Below are 19,088 nucleotides of genomic sequence, written 5' to 3' on the forward strand. Positions count from 1 at the left end.
TGGGGATCGAACCTGCAACCTTGGTGTTATCAGCACCACTCTAATCACCTGAGCTATCCTGAGGCCTGTGCCTGTATGCCTAGGTACATACAGGTGTACCATCTGAGAGATGCTTAAGGGGGTGCGGGAGGGAGAGAATGGATGTCTATACGTGCCAGGGAATAAAAACTTAAGAGGGATCAGAGTCTGATGGAAAAACCCAATTGGTTTTGTGTGAACAGGTATTGGATCCAAATATGGACCTTCGAACCGTCAAACACTTCATATGGAAGAGTGGTGGCGACTTGACTCTCCACTACCGCCAGAAGTCGACGTGAGCCAAGTGGCGGGCCCAACCGGTTTATTAACTTACTTGAGCTTCCTGTCCTGGTTCCAGCTGTAGCGCTCTAGAAGCCGACTGAAACCCTAAGGTAGATCTGACACTTCTAATGCCTCAGTGTGGACAGAATCTACTTGAATTGAAGTGACTAATAAATCTGTAATATAGACAAATCTCTATGACCTAAAACTAAAGCCTGTCCTTAACAAGGTACAAGTGGGAGTGGCATGAGAAGCCCTTGCGTGGTTCCTGTTTTGTGAGGTGTACAGCGACCAGGTGATCAAGTGCAGCTGTCTGTGGGGGGGTTCTTATTTCGGTTTTCATTTCCAAGGTTTTATCATACCGTCATCTGCTCAAGCTTGTTGTGAAAAAGGTTTCTCAGCCCTGTTGCTAAACTCGTTCACCGTGTAAAAAACTGCATGTGCTGTACTTTGTTAATACATTCCATGTAAACAGTGCATACTTTTTCATGAAGAGTCAATTTTGGCCACTTCTCGAGACAGATTTCCTAGAGACGAAAACGCTATTGTACAGTTGAGTGGAACAGTCTCTGTGACGTAAGCCAAAAGGGTTAAATCCCTTGAGGCTTGTTGATTGTCTTTCAGCTGTGATCAGAGCAAAAATCAGTAGATTGTGTGATAATAGGGTCAGTACAATGGTGCAGTGCATCATAATGGAATATTTCAAGCCCTTTAACTAGAGTTTTTAAAATGTAACTTCTGTAGTTCCGTTTTCCCCCAAGGTGGCTCGTTGATCACAATTCCAAGCAATTGTGCTCTACGTTTTAACATCGTGGCGCATTCTAAAAACTTGTAGTAATAGTCATGATGGGGGAAAAAGGAGTTGCAGATTTTCCTCCTATGGTTTTTATATGCATTTTTTGGATGTTTTTGTTGATGTTGCAAGCTGTATACAGCTTAGCTTTTCTTTTCAACCACTTCTTAAAAAGAAAAAATACATTTTACAGCTTTTTCATATTCTCATACTCTTGTAGAATCTAACTTATTGTAAGTGGGAGCAGGGGAACACTTCGATCTTCTGGGCTAGAAAAGCTGAGTTTGAATTCAAAGTTCAACTGGAAAACAAACATCCCGATAACAAAATATTGTAAAGTGGTTTTTATTTGAAACAGAAGCACAAGTGCCTTTTTAAAAGAGGCAGTATAGTAAAGTTAGGTCCCTGCCTGCTAGATGAGCACTCCTCTCTTTCCTTAATGGTGGCAGCTAGATGTAAGCTATAGCCTGCAAAACGTCTTGGTTTTGCTTCACTGTTGAAAGACAACTGGTAAGCCCTAATGCCAGCACTTTTTTTTGCAGCATGGGAGCTGTTTAAAAATGAGCAACATGCAGGCCGGTGGCATGCCGTTAATACTTCCCATGTCATCTGGTAATTGTCCACAAATGAATGTTGCACCAACCAAGTGGAAAATATCCAGAGTCTGATACTTACGGGTCATTTGACTGTGTTTTATGGGTGTTTCAATTATTATGTGTCCTTCCCATGCCAACTGTGGTAGAAAGACAAAATGCAACATTACAGCACCTTTTGGATATTTTCCTCTTAGTTTTTGTCTTGGGGTGGTTGAGTACCCCATGGAGCACTTGCTTTTATACACATCAGATTGTCAAAGCAACTGCCATGTTACAAAAAGATGAGCTTTGGGTTGTCCCTAAACCATTGTCGCTTGTGCTCCAGATGACACGAAACACCGCTCTAAACAAGATCTGGTTAGAAATTAAGCTTGCATGCGCCTTTCCCATCTTGACATCATTTTCCATTTGTAAATCCCATTTGTGTGTACAGCAATCTAGTTTGCCACATCTGTGCTACACTGCACACTTTAGTGAAGTTGGTAAATTCATTGGTTAAACAACTGTAAATTTGTCCTGAATTGATTTATATTGGAGAGGGGCTCTGTTCTTATCAACTTAATTTTAAATTTTGTGCTCTCCATGTCTTCATTGAAAGTTAACTTTAACTCTCCCCTCTTCCTCTCCCTTTTGTGTGTGTTTTTAAAAAATCAGCCAAGATTCTAAACTTTTTATTTTCTACAATCCCAGCAATGTAGTTTCAGGAAAGGTTGACAGAGGGCCTGTAATGCCAAAAGGATGAACATGTATTGAACAATTGTATAGAAATAATAATAAAAATCTTTAGCTAACATTCCTAAGCAGCTTTGGTCATTTTTGTTTTAAATATGTGATCATAAATTCCTTGCCAGAAAGCTCTTCAAAGTTCCTGAAACCAAAATTAGCGCACAGAACTGGATCTTTTGCACACTTGCCCTATCAACTGCACCGCAGTGTCAGATATGTATGTCTGTTAAGAGTATTTCTGCTTAGTCCTCAAGTCAGGCTACAAAGTTGGTCTCTGTGCTGCTTTTTTGGGTTGTGTGTTTGAGCGCTAGCTATGCAGGCAGAAGGTCCCAGGTCCAATCTCTGGCATCTCTACATAGATTGGGAAAGACCCAACAATCTCAGGAGAGCTGCTGCTAGTCTGTGTAGACAAATACTAAGCTCAACAACTGAGACTATCAATTTAATTTTTTCCTGGTTCTTCAGTAGTGGAGGAAGAGGATCCTGTGCGGGTTGTCAGTGCCCAGCTCTCCACTGGCAGGAAGTCAAACTTTCAAGGGGGTATGCCGGGTCACTCTTTACCAGGGCCCCCGGGTGGGTGGCTCTTTTGGGCACCACATCCCATTTCACCAGGAGCACAGCTACCTCAACCGTTTTTTGGACCCAACACCTCCCAAGTGACGGTTGGTGGGGGAAGGTTATTGGATACATAGATTTGAGGATCAACCTCCCCTAATTTTCCTATCTCCTTCTCCTAAGCCCATACCAGGGTTTCTTCTCGTTCTCCATCTGTGCTACCCTTATACAGCAACCATTAGGGCCTCTTGGGACTTGGCCCCAGGGATTTGCTGGCACAGAGTAGTGTGCTACAAGTTGTTTTTTCCTCTTCTATTGCTTATTTCTGACTAGTCGGTTACTTGCTTAAGCACAAATTGAACTGGCAAAGGGTGTACCCTTGCCCACCAGGTATACCTACCTGCTCAAAATTTTGACTGCCAGTCGAGAGGTGAGCGTGCATATTTATTATATATATATATATGCCTAGTTCTCCAAGTTCTGAAACCATGAAATATAAGGTGTACAAGATAATCCTGGCTCTAAGGAGTTGTTATTCCTATCCAAACTCTGAATAGAACACTTTGGAAGGTGCTACTGCTGGCTGATGAGTGTGGGTGGGAGTTTGGGCCCTAGGTCACGAGACTGACCTGAAAAGGGTTTGGAATAGATGTATCTCCTTGCCCTGGTCATTTCCTTTGGGGGCGATGACTTTGCACCAATTTAGGTTACAGTGGGTGGGGGACTTGCTCTGGCTGAGCTACATCAAGACACCTATTGTGGCAGATCGAGAGTTTGGATTGCACATTATTCTGGGAGCTAGTGAATAATAAGCAGGACCAAAACAGCAACTTAACTTCTGCAGGGAGTACTTTTAACAAGTATTTTCCAAAAATGGTTTATTTTTACTCTTCAATAAACAGAAGCAGAGAATCAAAAACCATTTTGAAACATACCATTCAACACAGCTAGTGTGATATAGAACCTCTGTTATTCATATTGAATAAAACTGTGTTCAGAGCTCAGCAGAGGAATCAGCCTCCCTAAAAAGCAACAGTCCTCACCATCGGGTACAATCCTACATGATATTAGCTTATTTGCTCAAGTCAACACACACCTGTCATTAGAACACACTTAATTTGAAAAGAAAAATTAAAATTCAATTATTTTACCATGCATGTATGTTTAGAATTGTCACCTTTAATTTGCAGAGGCTCAGAAGAAATATTTCAGCCACATCTAACCCCAAGTATAAAACTATAAGATGCTTATGTTCACCTTGAAACTATTCTTTCAAGAGAGATTTCTAACAAGTAAGGTATCCAACAGGAGAATGAAGTAGCTGTTTGGGTTCATTTCCTACCTCTTTGGCATGTGTATAATCAAGAGGTCTGCATGCACCTCCCTGTCTCCCAGATAACTTAAATGTGGCATTGACTAGAGGAGGAGGATTGTGGGGGCTATGCCATCCCACCTGCGTGTGCCAGGGATGGAGTTAAGAGTACTGTAGCAGCTCTTCTGCAAGGAAGCACTGTAACCTGGATTGCAGCCTTGGAAGTTGAAAACACATTAGCCTCTTCTACACGGTTGCCCAGAGAGTCAAATTGTAAAGCGTCATTTGGGAATTTTAAACATTAAATATTTTGACATATAAAATCAAGGTGAACAGCTGCCACAATTAAAATTGAAACCTAGAAAGAGGGCTAAAAGGTTCTGCTAAAATCAAGCCACTCTGTGCTTGCTAGCTGCATTTTTTAAAAAACCAAACAAACCTAAAAGTCTTGCTATTAGCTTTTGGGCAGACAGCAAACTCTTCACACAAAACAGCATTTTTAAAGAACTTATTCCAAGTCAAATTATCAGTGTTATTGCTGAGCAGTAGTTGCAGATGTTGAAACCTATCAGACGATGAAAGGCTGGTTCAAGGCCGCTGGAAACAGCTTGAATTCTTGCAGTATTACTGTAATATAGCAACACAATGGATGTCACTGGGTATCAAAAGCCTTATTGTCTGGTACCAATGTCCTTACAGCTGATAGCAAGTGCTGTCACTTTTAGCACTAGATCTGTGCAGTTTCTTCTGTCAATTCCTTGGCCTTTTCATCTTCACTGTCAGGTTGTAAAGCTTTGGTCATTTGCGGGCTCTCAGTCCCATCTAAAAGCAGAAGTGTTTCTTGAGCACCACCATCAGCTTTAGATGTTGCATTTATAGAGATATCCACAGGAAGGGATGGCAAAACAGAAACTGAAGGCTGAGGAATTGAGCCCTCTGCATAAGATACTGAATCTTCTGAAACTGGAATAGAGGCCTGGTCTGAAAAGAAGAAGTCAAAATCTAATTACAGAAAAAAACAATGCCTGTAATTCTCAAAGCATGAAGCCCCTGCAGGTGACTAAAGAAAGCAACATGAAATCAGTAACCAAGCTACCATATACTCTCTAGAATTAACTCTGCTAAATTATCAGCAATTGTATCTTCCATGCTTACCCAACAAACACATCAGATTTTAACTAGCTTATTTAAAATAGAACAGCAGATCAGATTCCGGTAGATTGATCTGTGACTTGCAGTAGATGAGCAAGGTTTTTAGCTATAACAACAATTTTCTCAGCTAAATTAGTCTGCTGGAATGAAGAAAGGAACCAGAAGTGCACTTTTGCATGAAACAATACTCAGCTCAGTTAGATCCTGGCACTGAAAACAAATCCCTAGGCTCAGAGGCACCCTTTTTTCTTCTTCTCTAATTCTAGCACTGATTTCAACAGGGCTACCCTGAATACACTAATATTTCATATTGTCCTTGGTCTTTATGATGCCAGAAGATTCTTTGTTTATTTTTCTAAAAAAATTGTTCTCAGTAACCAGAATTTAGTAAGGAGGTATTAAAGCTGATCACACAATCAATATGTTGGTTGTGGATTTGCATACTTCTTTCTTAACTTTACTTTCTCATTATAAACACTTCAAACTTTCATATCTGAGCAAAAAGCAGACTAAAAATTGACAAGTTTTACTAAGACCCATGTACAGTCATACCTTGGGTTGCAAATGCTGTGGGTTGCGCCTTTTCAGGTTGCAGACCGCACAGAACCCGGAGGTACCGGAACCGGTGACTTCCGGGTTTCGGCACATGCACAAAATGACATCATGCGCAGAAGTGCTGAATCGCGTCACGCACATGTGCAGACGCAGCGCTTCAGGCTGTGAACGCTGTGGGTTGCGAACGTGCCTCCCGCATGGATTACGTTCGCAACCAGAGGTATGACTGTAGTAAATGCTGCAATCTTTTGTGTTTAATTTAAACACAAACATTTACAGTAAATGATGTGTTTGAATTACCAAAGTGCTTGCTTACCAAAGTGTGAATCAATTCCGTTGTTAGATACCAAGCTATCAGTTGGTGCAACAGTGTCTGGCAAGTTGAAAGAAGTAGAGGAAGGCACCTTGACTGTTTTCACTAAGTCAATTAATTCAGGAAAAGAAGCTCCAGACATATCTATAAAACCTGGAAAGCAATGGGGAAGAGAGAAAAGTACAGCCAATAATTTACAAGAGAAATAAATTGTTTAAAGGTGAAATTTCTTTCCTGTTCCTAGCTACCACCAAAATGACTTGTAACTTAGAATGCCATAAAGAGACTTCTGCTTACTCCTCTGTTAGCCATGAACAGCCTGATACAAATATGCTGAAATCAGTGGAAGGTGTTACCTGACTCTTCTGGAATTAGGGCATGAAGTCATTCTTACTTTGACAAGTGCCTTGGCAAAGGTATTCCTAACCCCCCACACCCATCTCTGTTCGTAGGCTTATGACTCAAGGGGTGGTAGGTGAGGTTCTGAAGGATCCTGTCTCTGCAGCAATTGGACAGCACCACAGTCGAGTTAGTATTCCCATCAGTGCCCTACATTGTTCCTCTCCCCATGAGCAGACTACAATCTGCAAAGTCATAGTCAACACAGCTCTTCTTCATTGCAGAATTTCTGCACATGTGAACCTGAATATAAAAACCAGTCACCCAGCTTTTATGCTCTAAAGGTCAACAGGTGAACAGATTACCTGGATCCATGACTCTCTGCACAGGAGGAGGAGGCTGAAGAGAATTTTCTACTGAATACATATTTACACTTTGATCTGTGCTGTACTCTAAGCTTGCAGGTTCTTCGCTTTGGGAGTTTGGTGCTAACAGAGGAGCCTGAAATAATTTATAAAACAGAAAGAGTTGCATGCTTCAGAACAAGGAACACATTCATTATCACTAAGCAAAGCAACTACAAAGTGGGCAGATGACATAACCTCATTAGAGGGCCAGAGGCATATATTATAACCTCAACCTGGGCAGAGTTTCTAAGGGGGAAAGGCTGCTTTCCCCTCTGACTCAGAAGTGCAATGCAAGCCAATCAGTCCAGAAAACCCTACACAATGGTGTCCACAGATGCTCAAGAAGAATGTAACCTAGCTTCCAGGCAGGTAAGTGGGACATGTCATGGCCCTCTGGAGGAAGGAACAAAAGTGAGTAGGTGGAGAGACGGTATGTGAGCTGCCCATAATTCCTGGGAGTATTACAGCAGCACCCACAAACACTGCAGTCATCTTTCACTGTGAAATGCCTACCTCTGTATAGCCATTGGTTGGTGGTTCAGGAGGTGTGTCTCCCAAGGGCAAAGGAGAAGGAGGACCAGCTTCTGCCTTTTTCTTTGGTATAGAAGGATGTGTTGGAATTCTGTGCAAATAGCCATATCCAATGCCACACCCTAAACTGCACAGGAAGGTAAATGAAAGAAAAAGAAAGAAGCTTACACCCTTGAAAATTTTGTTTTCAAAGTAATTGACAGAAGCCCATTTGACTCAGATCACAAGTAGAAGTCTATCTCTCTAAACTGGAGTGTGCAGCCCTCCTTGGTCCCTCTAACTTTGGGGCAGAGACAAGTCTTAAGGCTATAAGTGATGCATATTAGTTATGAAGCTTCCAATCTGCACTCGCCCCCAGGAAACAGAGCAGCTTGCTTTCCTCCACTTTTCCCTCAGCACAAATAAATTCCCTGGCACCAAAGAGACCTAGGCATTGCGGGGAGGCACTGTGTCTGGTAAGCAGTCACACCAGACTTCAGCAGCCACTTTCAGGAGGATTTTTTGTTAAGGTTTTAGGGTGTCAAAAGGGAAAAGGCAGGATGCTGCACAAAAGAAACATTTCAAGTCTCTTTACCCTAATGCAACAGCTTACAAAAAGGACTCTTCCCAAGTAGCATAGCATTGTGGGTGGTCGGAGGAGCAACGGAATGCTGGCAACATTCCAGTTTTAAGGACTCTTGACTCAGTGTGTTCTGATTGACAGATGGCTCTGTCTAACCAATAGAATGAGTGGCACACAACCAATAAAGGTGCTGTTTACCTTGGGAAACTGGAATCAAGTGTTAAAATTACTGCCAGATTTTCCCAACTCCCTTGTGGGATGACAAACCTCCCTCAGCTCGTGTACTGTAGTAACCTAGGAAATGAAAGCTGAGTAAACTGGAATTATTTATAAAGGGTCAGACTGCCCCATGGTCATTCACAGAGGACAAAAATACATATTCATGAATCGAGTCCCCTACTTACTGAAGCCTGAATGGCAACAGGATAGGAAAAGGAGACAGTCTGCCCTAAACTTACAGGAAAATAAAGGTTGGCAAGGGGGTAAAAACTCCAAAATCCAGCACATGCACACTTCCTCTTGGCTCTTAGCTCAAAAGCAGGGACTGGGGTGGGTGGGGGACTATTAGGGGCAGCTTCCCCCACCTAGTTCATACACACCTGTATTTCACAAAAGGTCCCTCCACACTGCTTGAGGCTCAGTATCAATGTGAATTAGCTCACACCTGAACCACATGCAAGGGACCATAAGGAAATATGGCAGCTAGGATCAGGGGCTGGGTGCAGTTGCCAAGACCAGTAGAGAAAATATGGCCCCTTGGTTGCACGCCTTTATCACTGGTCTATTTCTGAACTGCCACCCCACCTCTTATTGAAGCAGCACCACCACCTCAGATTTTGTTTCTAGGCTGTCTGCTACCCTTCCTCTGCTCCATCCCTGACACATCAACACACACCTTGGACCCTCACCTGTCTTTTACATTGCATTAAAATGCAAAGAAGGTAAACCTTCAGTGAGAACTGCTGCTTCTGTGTTGTGCTGGTGCCAAAGGCAAGTGCTCAACAGTGATAACACGAAACACAGGAACTGTAATGGCTTTCTAGGGTGCATAATTCTCCCACACTGTGGATCCCATGGGGCTAAACATCTTCACAGCAATGTACAGGAAAGCATACTGTGATAAATAAACCTTGACCTCATTTACAGACTATCCTGTCACTCACAAATCCATACCTTCCTTCTCCACCCCAGGCTCCATTGGGGGTTACAAAAACCTCTCGGCAGGAATCAGCTTCTGTGTTATAGACCATCAGTTTCAACGGCTTCCCCTCATGGGTTTCAATCAATGAGAAAAAATCTTCGGACTGAGAGAAAAAGAAGACATGTCATCAACCCAACAGCTGCACTCTAGAACATCTCCCTGCCTGCCATTACATGATTTCCAGGCGCCCTGTTGCTGTGTAGGACAAAAAAATGACTGACTAGAATTAGCAGCATGTTCTTTGGACATCCCTCTCACAAGGTGTCCTATAGGTAGCTGCCAAAGTACAAAGCAGCAGGAAACAGGTCATTGCATTAATCTGCCAAACTTCCATGTGCTATGGACAGGGCAGAACAGAGGACAAGATATGAAGCAGTTAAAGCCAGAATGGTGAATCTGTGGCCCTTCAGATGTTGCTGGACTACAATTCTCATCCCAGAACACTGACCATGCAGGTTAGGATTGATGGTAGTTGGAGTTCAACATCTAGAGGGCCACAGGGTCCACCATTACTGCTGTGTAGGGCAGGATGGTTTGACACTGCAAGTGCAAATGCAGGAGGGGGAAGCAGGTGCTTGGGGAAAGTAAGAAGATCACCCATGAAATGGTATTGGGCACGAGTGGATGTAACTCCTTATAGGACTGTTGCTTTTAAAGCTCACCACTACTGCCATCAATCCTCTGTGCTAAACACCTTTAGGTCAGCAGTGCAGAACTTCCCCAATCCCAAGGGCCCAATTCAGTGTGCCAGGTCATTTCAGCCAAGTCATGATGTCACCTGACGTCAAGTGCAAGACAGACAAGACCATACTCAAATGAGAGGATTGGTAACAAACTCTGAACTCTTCCTTTGCAACCTCAACTTGAATTCAGTGCTTTTTTGATTTGGCTCTTCTTTTCCTTTGCTGCCCTCCCAGCCCCAACCATCTGTCAAAACGGCATGCGGAGTTGGGCCAATTCTCCACCCTGGGTTTAACTGAAATATCTGTAGAGATGGATCCAACTTTTCTTCTCTTTGTTTCTGAATTCAGCTTTCCCAACCCTTGAGAACAAGAGTGGGTGAATATTTAAAGACAGAGCCACACAATTTGCACAGAGAAATTTATATCTAGTCCCAAAGCAAAGACTGGGAAGGAGACTGCATGTGTAGAATAGGTTAAGCCTGGGGAATACTTGCTACAATGATCATAGTGCAATTATAGGCATATCTACTCTGAAACTGAATTAAATGGGGCTTTCTCCCAGGTAAGTGGCTATGAGATTGCAGCAGCAATCACTGAAAACTGTCTAGCCCCACCCCCCATTCAGCCAATGGTGCAATTGATGACTCACTTTACCTCCTGCAGTATCTGATCCGATCCAACAATATAATCAGTGTGCGGCTTCAGGCCAGCCAGCGCTGCTGGGGAAGCCGGTTCCACATCCTAGGGAGACATTGATCAGTTATGTTACCTACGCCTAGTCATCAAATCAAGCAGCAAAAAGCCTATATCCAGTTGTTTGCAAACAATGTTCCCAGAAACCCTTGCAAGCTCATCCTCAATAAGAGATAATAGCAGACCAATTCCAGGAAAGCTGTCCACTGTTACCAGACACTCCCAGCATGGCAGAGGTGAGTGCATGCTAGGAAAACACTTTTTCCTGGGGAGGAGGAAAATGGGCACCATCTGGTGCACCCTAGAGGGCTCTGCAATGTGCAGTCAAGTCAATGTGGAAATGTTTCCCTGCAGGAGAGGAATGCTTTTGTTCAAAAAATATCACCATGAAAGGGGAGCAGGACGAAGAAAATAAGCCCAGAGCTGACCATCTCAAAATCTGCTCACCAGAGGGGTTCCCATGTTAGTTTGTTGCAGCAAAAACAGGAAAGGATCTTGTGGCACCTTAAAGGCTAACACTATATTTTGCAATAAAACTGGTTAGTCTTTAAGGTGCCACAAAACTCTTTGCTGAAGGATTCTTTCTTGGGATAAAACAAGCAAACCCTAAATTCAAAGTGACAGAGTAAGGAAGTATAGTAAAAATGCACAACCATCTTTTCCTACTTACCAGCACATGCCACACCTGCTCATTGGCTCTTTGGAAGCTACAGAACCTCACGCTGGCTCCCAGGAGCCCCTGCCCTCCCCACATGTTGCTGGGGACCACCTCCACTTCACGCACTTTCATCGTTTTAATGTTGTACACCTCCAATTTCACAGCCTTCTCAACATTGGCTTTCAGCAAATCTTTTAAGATGTCCCCTTCTTTGTTCTCAAAAAAAAGAAAGGAAGGAAAGGAAATGTAAGAGGTTTGTTTCTGGACAGTAGCCAACAGACTGCTAGGCCGCCGCCGCCAACAACAACAACCACAAAATATATTTATAATTTGTTTTTTAATGATTTTATGACTTTTTAAATGATTTTATAAGTTTCCCCAGCCACACTGGGTGGCTCCCAGCAGAATAGCAAATCACTATAAAACATCAAACATGCAAAACCTCCCTAAACAGGGCTGACACCAGTTTAAAGATTCACAGAGGCTATGTGGAGGGGCAGGCCAGCAGCTGCAGAAATTGAGGTTGAAGTATCAACTTGCCTTCCATAAAGTGGATATTTCCTAATACCTTATGGAACTGACAGCCACAAGATGTGCTATGGCCACTAACTTAAGATGAATTTATTTTATTAATTCATTAAACATATCTCCTGCCTGCTTTTCCAAGAGAATGCACTGGAGGAGAACAGCAATAAAAATAAATTCAGCACTTCTTGAGGCAATAAATTCTGTTAAGTTTATTTTTAAAAGAACAGCCCCAACTGAAAACAGAGGTCCCATATAGCTAAGGCAATTTACCAGTACCTCTGAATACCAGGTTCTGGGGATCACAACAGGAGGAGGGCTGGGGCCTTTATGCCCCATTTGTGAGCTTTTAGTCATGCAGTGTTTAGGACATTTAACAATAGAGGTACTTATTTCAAAGCAAATCCCTCTGAAATAAACAGGAGTTGCTTCTAATCAAGCGTGAATAGGTCATAAAAGAAATGTGCAAAAAAATAAACACCACCATTTGCCATGCCTTTATCCAATGAAACAAAGTATATTTGGTAGCCATAATATATGTGGGCCAAGAAGCTTCAAACATGTTAATTATTTACTGGGTGATATTTGAACAAGTGCTGAAAACTAGTTTTGTGACGTGATAACAGGTCAACACCCTCCTTCCCTTCCCTTTCCTCCAAAGCGCAACACACCCACCAGCTCTGATGAAAAAGAGATGTTTGCAGCACAAACAGATTCCAACTTGAGCAAGTGTACCCAGCCATTTACTAGAGGAGAAGTTGGGGCATCTCCGATATCGGGAGAAATCTCCTTTCCAGACCCCAATATGGCCTGTCTGTCACATCCACGATCAGAACTTCCAAAACAAACAGACATATGTAAAGGATGGAATTCTGCTACTTGAACAGATTTTTTTTAAGACACCTAATCACAGAACCATTCTTAATCTCATGCAAACTCAGAAGCACTAGTAAAAAACTTGAAACCTTTCTTCATACAGGACACTCACAGCCAGCCATTTCAGATGCTTCCATGGCCATCAGTGGGAAGGACCTGCTTGCAAGTTCACGATCTGCCATTCTGAGTCACAGGTACTATGACCAACCAAGCCCTGCATAGGGGCAGCCTCCCTTATGACTCAACTTCCAAGCAGATGAACCTACAACAGTGTACGTTCCTTCTATGTTTTTCAGAAGGGAAACATGCACAGCTGGGCAGAACCACAGCCCCTATCTCCCAAGTGGTCTGTGCCTATCCGGCAGTTCTACTCGCTGACTCCTAGTTTTCATTTATTACAGTAATTCATTAGTTGCACTTATGCACCAACTTTCTTCCACCACAGAGTTCAAGGCAACATACATGCTATCATTATTATTATTTTTTTTGGGGGGGCAGAAATCTGTCATCCAAGCACTGAGCAGATCTACTTAGCTTCAGAAAAGTGGCAGCTTCATGTACCTTCAGGTCATGCTTTGGGGTGCACTTATTTATAGCACACCAGCAACATACTTACCTGCCAAAGCTCAGCATTTAAAAAAACCCAGTGGCTTTTGTTTAGCTACTTACCAGTCTGGTGTGTCCTATTGTGAGGATGAAATCAAAGAACGGCTCCAACCCAGCTTGCTGAGCAGGGGAGTTTTCCTGAACCTGAAAAATGGAAGAGTTTTACATATAGATGAACCAAATGAAAAAAATGTCAGTGGAAGCACACGTTTTCTAAATTATGTAATGCAAAAAGTATTCATACCAAGCATGCTTATGAGCTGACAATAAGAGACTTGTCTTTCGGCAGTTGGGAGAGGTTATACTGGCCTAGAGCAAAAAGAAAATACCACAGCCAACCATCCTAACAAACAGGATAGATGTATTGCTCAGAACCCCTCTCCTCCCTAGCCAAACAGAAGCCAAAAGGAACTTTGAAAGGCAGACATGCGGTCCATCTAGCTTAGTATTGTCAACACTGATGGTCAGTGGCTCCATGGAGTGTCAGGCAGGAGTCTCTCCCAGTGCTACCTGGAGCTGCTGGGAATTGAAACTGGTGCTCCACCACTCAGTTACATCACTTCCCAAAATAACACATGCATCTAAGAGATGCAGTTTCGCAGCAATCAAAGAGGAAACCCGTGGAAGACAAAGTGCACAGCACAGAGATAGTACTATGCAGTGCAAGTCACAGGGAGAAGAAACTTTTAAGCTCTTCCTTCAAAGAGGAGACCAGGTATAAGCTGTGTACAAAACACCAACTGTGAAATACCTATCTGCTGCTGCCTCCATGCTTGATATGCTTTCAAGCTCTACAGGCAAAGTTGGGAGCACCGGACTGGTCTACCTCACAATTCAATTTTATTTATATAAGTCTTTTGTTGCACAGATGGGCTGGGCAGACATTACAAAGAAATGCACGGTCCACCTATTTCCAACGGCAACCAGGAAATACCAATATATATTGCACCCACAGGAAGCACAGTGTGGCTTACACAAGGGATCTCAAGTAATTTCTCAGCCAGACACCAACTGTCAAGTAGAAAGACGTGCTTAGCTCTAACAATAAAACAATGTAGTTCTTGTGCTCTCGAGATTATGCACCTACAATCAGAAGCTGTTTGTGGTAGGTTTACTGAATGACAACGTGTACAAATGTGATTTGCTAAGACTGTGTAAGAACCAGAAAAAACTGCAAGCATAGCTAAGCACTACAGAGGCTGGATCCAGCTGCACATTAGTTAGTTGCACTTAATTCTCATTAAAACTAATGGGACTTAAGCCACAACCAACCCATCACATTGATTTTAATAAGGCCTATGTGAAATTAATGTGGCCCAACCCATTCTATTATATGTATTTATATCTCATTTTTCTATGTTAAACATTCATTCAAACTGGCTTACAAATTTTGTTTTAAGATATAGTGAATGGTAAGAGAAGCATCAGAATGTACCATTTTGAAATAGTAAAAGCAGCTGGAAGGCAAGACATACAGTGCTTCCAAACAGGGACTTAATATTGCAAATGAGCAGTGGAGAGCTATCCCAAATGGCATTGTTGGCAACAAAGGTTTTTTTTAATACAAGATTTTCTCTGTGTATTTTGTGCAGTTTGATACCAAACATGTGTAGATACTGCAAAGCAAAAAAGAAAACTTGCATGCATGAGGAGCACTAATCCCACAATAAACACCCACATTTAGAGATTTTACTTTAAGAATGGCCACTGAAACAACACTGTTTTCAGCAGACTTTTAAAAAACATAGGGGCAAGGCTTAGCTCCTTTGGGAATATACATTCTGTTAGAATTATGCAGTGTACATCTGCATGAAGTTATTTTTAACAGTTTATTTTTCTCCAGAGCTCTTGGTTTCCAAAGGAACCAAAGATTTTTGCACACAAACAGAAGAGGAAAGAGTATCATAACTGGATAGTCAGGCTATGTGCCAAGGGGTGTCACAGGGCAAAAATAAATAACTATGGGCGAGATTGCTGGACAAGGAAATAGCACTTCATCCCTTAACCAGTGGAAGCATTTTCCTATTCCCCCATATGTGTCTGAGCCCCATTTTTTTTAAGGTTTCCTCCACAAACAAACAAAATTGTAAGAACTGGTTTAAAGATTACTGAAAGCTTCTGTTCTCAGTGTGCCATGTTCTGCAACACAAAACAGATTCCACAAGACTTTGAACAGCATATGCACAGCCCTGGGGAGAGACCTTATTTACACAGCTCCCCTGAAAAATAAAAATAAAATTGAATGCAGCAGAACTTTGTGCATTCGTAGTTCATCACTTCTGCACAGAACAGGCAAATCAGAGTGCACCACAGTTCATTCCAAGCTAGACATGTTAACCATACTCTCCCACAGGAACATATTTGAAGAGACAGTGCATACCATTCTAGAACATTCACAGGGCAGGAGTACTGAGCAGGTGGAAGGGGAGACCAATCCAGTACAATAATTTCTGTACCTTAACATGAATTACCAACTGCACAGGTTGGTAAAAGTGTGCTTCAAATTCACTAGCTGTTACTTTTTAAGCACTAAGCAGCTGAAAGGATCATCTGCCCTTAAGATTCACAACAGAGGTCTCGCTTGCAGACCTGGTGATAAAATCTATCAGGTCTGTGGGTACCAGAGTGAGGGCCTTCTCAGTGGTGTTTCCATCATTACAGAATTCCTACCCATGGGAAGTGTACTTGGTTCTCTCAATGACTGTCTTATAACAGGCTCTGGAAAACCTTATCTGTTTACATCTGCTTTTAACCAATCAATGTATTGATTTCTGTTATTATTCCCCCTCCCCTTTCATTCTACTATACTGCTGGTTTTTATATGAAATTTGTATTGTATTATTTTGTTAAATGATGTAAACCACCTTGACAGGGCTTTATAGCCCTGATATAGTTCCTCTGATGTAGCATTCTAGGCCAGTCAAATGTCTCTGACATCTACAAGCAAAAGCATCCCCTCCTGTGTGTTCTCAGCCTTTGTGAACATGGAAGTTTCATTTCACTTTTACAGCTGAAAACCATTGAAAAACCATTCGTGAATAAGGATCTTATAACTTCTTTTTAAATGGATGAGGTTTTCATTTAAACTGAAAAACTGTCCATTTGAATACGACCAAAGCTCCCTTTGATCCAGCCCCACCATAACCCAAAACCACAGCATTAAGATGACATTATGATGAAAATGAATCATGAACGGTGTGGAGAAAGTTTAACAGTTAGCTTTGCTCTCTCACAACCAGCGTTCAAAACTCCCATTGTTCTAGGCACATTTTGCGACAAGGAATTTTATTAGTGCAAGCAATTTTTGAGCTCTACAGGTGCAGTACTGCGCTTAAGATTTCAGATTAAAACTGCAGAGTGGAAGGAAAGGAGGACCTTTTTCTGCCTCCCCACTTCCAGGCATTCTCTGAGGACTGGAGAAGAGACCCTCTTAAGAATATTTGGTGTGGGGGAGGCAGCGGAAGCATGGCTTTGTTTTTTGCAGTTGTCAGATGAGGACTAGACCATGTGAAAAATGAACATAAGATTTTAGCTGCAGCTCATTTATTTTCAGCTTTGTATTCTAGTTATTTAAAAAGTGCAGCGACATTCCGCTGTTGCGCCCATAACCTAGGTTTAAGGTGCCACTTAGCTCCTAGCTTTCATATCTCAGTTTCTAACACTTCTCACAACTCAAGATACACCCATCAATTTCTGGAGATAAAAGATCACATTTCTTTCAATTTGTGGAATTTACATGGAATTCAAGTAATGCATGGCCATCTTGATTGGGGAATGCTTTAATGTTGCGCTTATCGTATTTTTAGTGCAGTTATTGCATTGCTTTTATCCCGTGAGCCAGAGACCTTTTTTATGTTATAGGCCAGCTTATAAATAATGGAAATCAGTAAACAATTTCACCACTACAAGAGACAGCTATGGCTGATGACTTTACAGGGGTATTGGGTGGGGGGGGAGCGCTCAAGAGGATTCATCTGTCAATGGCTACCAACCACAACGGCTACATGAAGCCTCCACCTTAGTAAGCACATAGGAATAGGAAAAAGAAAAGGGAAAAATAAAGAAAGAAAGAGCAACAGTGGGAGAGGGGTGCCGCCCGCCTGTCCTGCACTTGTGGGCATCTGGTTGGCCACTGTGGGAAGTCGAATCATAGCTGTCAACTTTCAGATTTGAAAATAAGGGATCAGCAGCCTCTAAAATAAGGGATCAGCAGCATAGCTGTCAACTTTCAGATTTGAAAATAAGGGATCAGCAGCCTCCCCTGTCCCAGGGACAGTCTACAGGATATATAACAATCCAGGGTAGCAGTGGGAAGTGGTGCTGAAATAAAGGAATTTCCCGCAAAAAAAGGGAAGATTGACAGCTATGAGTCGAATGCTGGAATCCACGGGCCTCGGAGGGTCTTTTCCAGCAGGATCCAGCTTATGACGCTGGTGCTCAGATAGACTGCCTCTGTGTGCGGAGGTTCCACCTGGCCGTAACAAACCACCAATGAAGAAGAAGAAGAGGAGTAGTAGTAGTAGTTTGGACTTGATATCCCATTTTATGTCTACCCAAAGGAGTCTCAAAGCATTCTTAAAGCATTCTCCTTTTCCCTTCCTCCCGAGAAGTGGGACTGGCCCAAGGTCACCCAGCAGCTGCATGTGGAGGAGCAGGGAAGCAAACCCGGTTCCCCAGATTACAGTGGTACCTCGGGTTAAGTACTTAATTCGTTCCGGAGGTCTGTTCTTAACCTGAAACTGTTCTTAACCTGAAGCACCACTTTAGCTAATGGGGCCTCCTGCTGCCACCAGAGCACGATTTCTGTTCTCATCCTGAAGCAAAGTTCTTAACCTGAAGCACTATTTCTGGGTTAGCGGAGTCAGTAACCTGAAGCGTACGTAACCCGAGGTACCACTGTGCTAGTCTACCGCTCTTAACCACTGGCTCTCCTGCGAGCACCATGGGATAAGGCAGTAATACTGAATGACAACAACTGGGAGGAGGAAGGCGGACGCCCCGTCACGAACATAAGCCGGGCTCCGCTTTCCTTCCTCCTCCAGCTGCTTCAGCGACCGCGTCCGGGGAGCTCGTCCTTACCCCGTGCACGTGATATCCCTCGGAGCCCCCGTCGGGGACTTCGGAGCTGGAGCCCAGCCCCATGAGGGCCACCTCAGGAGCTCGGAGGCGACACCGGCGACGCCATCCTCATCTTCCCTCAGCCGCCGCCGCCGCCGCTGCCAACTTCCAACGCTGCAGCGCCGACTGAGCATGCGCACGGAGGGCAGGAGGTTGGCGGAGGGACGCAGCTGACCACAGAGCAAGCCGACGCGCTCGCGCTCTATAGGCTGAGGCCGTCCCCTTCCACGTGACGGCCCGCGCGGACAGGCTACCAGTAGTAACTACAGGGAGGCGGGGCCTCGAGAAAGATGACGAGGAGGATCGGGAGCTTAGCAACGGGGAGCGGGAAGGGGCGTGGCCGCAGGTAACCACGCACGCCGGGCGGCGGTTGGCTGCTCTAGGTGCTCGTCTTGAGAGGGGAAGGCGGCGCGTGGCGTTGTGGCGGTTGGCGTTTCGAACGTTGCTCAGGCGGTTGCTGTCGGCGGCCATGGCTGACGAAGACCCTCAGGCCCTGGTACTCCCTTTCCCATACCAAAGGGAGAGAACCCGCCGCAGGGCTTGGCTGCGGCTGGTGCCAGGCCCCCGTTATTAATTCGTGGGAGGTT

The 19,088-nt window shown here is 43.5% G+C and overlaps 3 protein-coding genes across 4 annotated transcripts in view; 2 read left to right on the plus strand and 1 right to left on the minus strand.

Moving 5' to 3' along the window:
* The window catches only part of WDR48 (WD repeat domain 48), a 30,438-nt gene extending 27,956 nt beyond the window's left edge, over nucleotides 1-2,482 (plus strand). Inside the window, exon 19 of the mRNA XM_081931734.1 lies at nucleotides 222-2,482. Coding sequence (XP_081787860.1) covers nucleotides 222-317 — 96 coding nt within the window. The 3' untranslated portion in view covers nucleotides 318-2,482. The remainder of the gene's footprint in view (nucleotides 1-221) is intronic.
* Nucleotides 2,483-3,831: 1,349 nt separating this feature from the next.
* On the minus strand, nucleotides 3,832-18,641 carry GORASP1 (golgi reassembly stacking protein 1). Its single transcript, XM_081882617.1, has 9 exons — nucleotides 18,463-18,641; nucleotides 13,447-13,527; nucleotides 11,389-11,592; nucleotides 10,680-10,766; nucleotides 9,315-9,445; nucleotides 7,562-7,706; nucleotides 7,007-7,142; nucleotides 6,306-6,455; nucleotides 3,832-5,263 (listed from the first exon to the last, which is right to left on the minus strand). Exons 1-9 carry the CDS (start codon nucleotides 18,523-18,525, stop codon nucleotides 5,010-5,012), a joined length of 1,251 nt encoding a protein of 416 aa, XP_081738743.1. The 5' UTR covers nucleotides 18,526-18,641; the 3' UTR covers nucleotides 3,832-5,009.
* A 231-nt stretch (nucleotides 18,642-18,872) lies between these two features.
* The window catches only part of TTC21A (tetratricopeptide repeat domain 21A), a 32,323-nt gene continuing 32,107 nt past the window's right edge, over nucleotides 18,873-19,088 (plus strand). For both annotated transcript variants that reach the window (XM_081931478.1, XM_081931479.1), the window contains exon 1: nucleotides 18,873-18,997. In XM_081931478.1, coding sequence (XP_081787604.1) covers nucleotides 18,971-18,997 — 27 coding nt within the window. In that variant the 5' untranslated portion in view covers nucleotides 18,873-18,970. The remainder of the gene's footprint in view (nucleotides 18,998-19,088) is intronic.

Source organism: Podarcis melisellensis (assembly GCF_964234715.1).
Source record: "Podarcis melisellensis genome assembly, chromosome: 12".
NCBI classification, from domain to species: Eukaryota; Metazoa; Chordata; class Lepidosauria; order Squamata; family Lacertidae; genus Podarcis; species Podarcis melisellensis.

Coding starts and splice junctions, on each gene's coding strand:
- GORASP1 (XM_081882617.1), bottom strand. CDS start 18,525: ATGGGGCTGGGCTCCAGCTCCGAAGTCCCCGACGGGGGCTCCGAGGGA. Junction 13,528..18,462: donor AGGGATATCACGTGCACGGG/GTAAGGACGAGC, acceptor TCCATTTTTCAG/GTTCAGGAAAACTCCCCTGC. Junction 5,264..6,305: donor CGGAATTGATTCACACTTTG/GTAAGCAAGCAC, acceptor TCTTCTTTTCAG/ACCAGGCCTCTATTCCAGTT.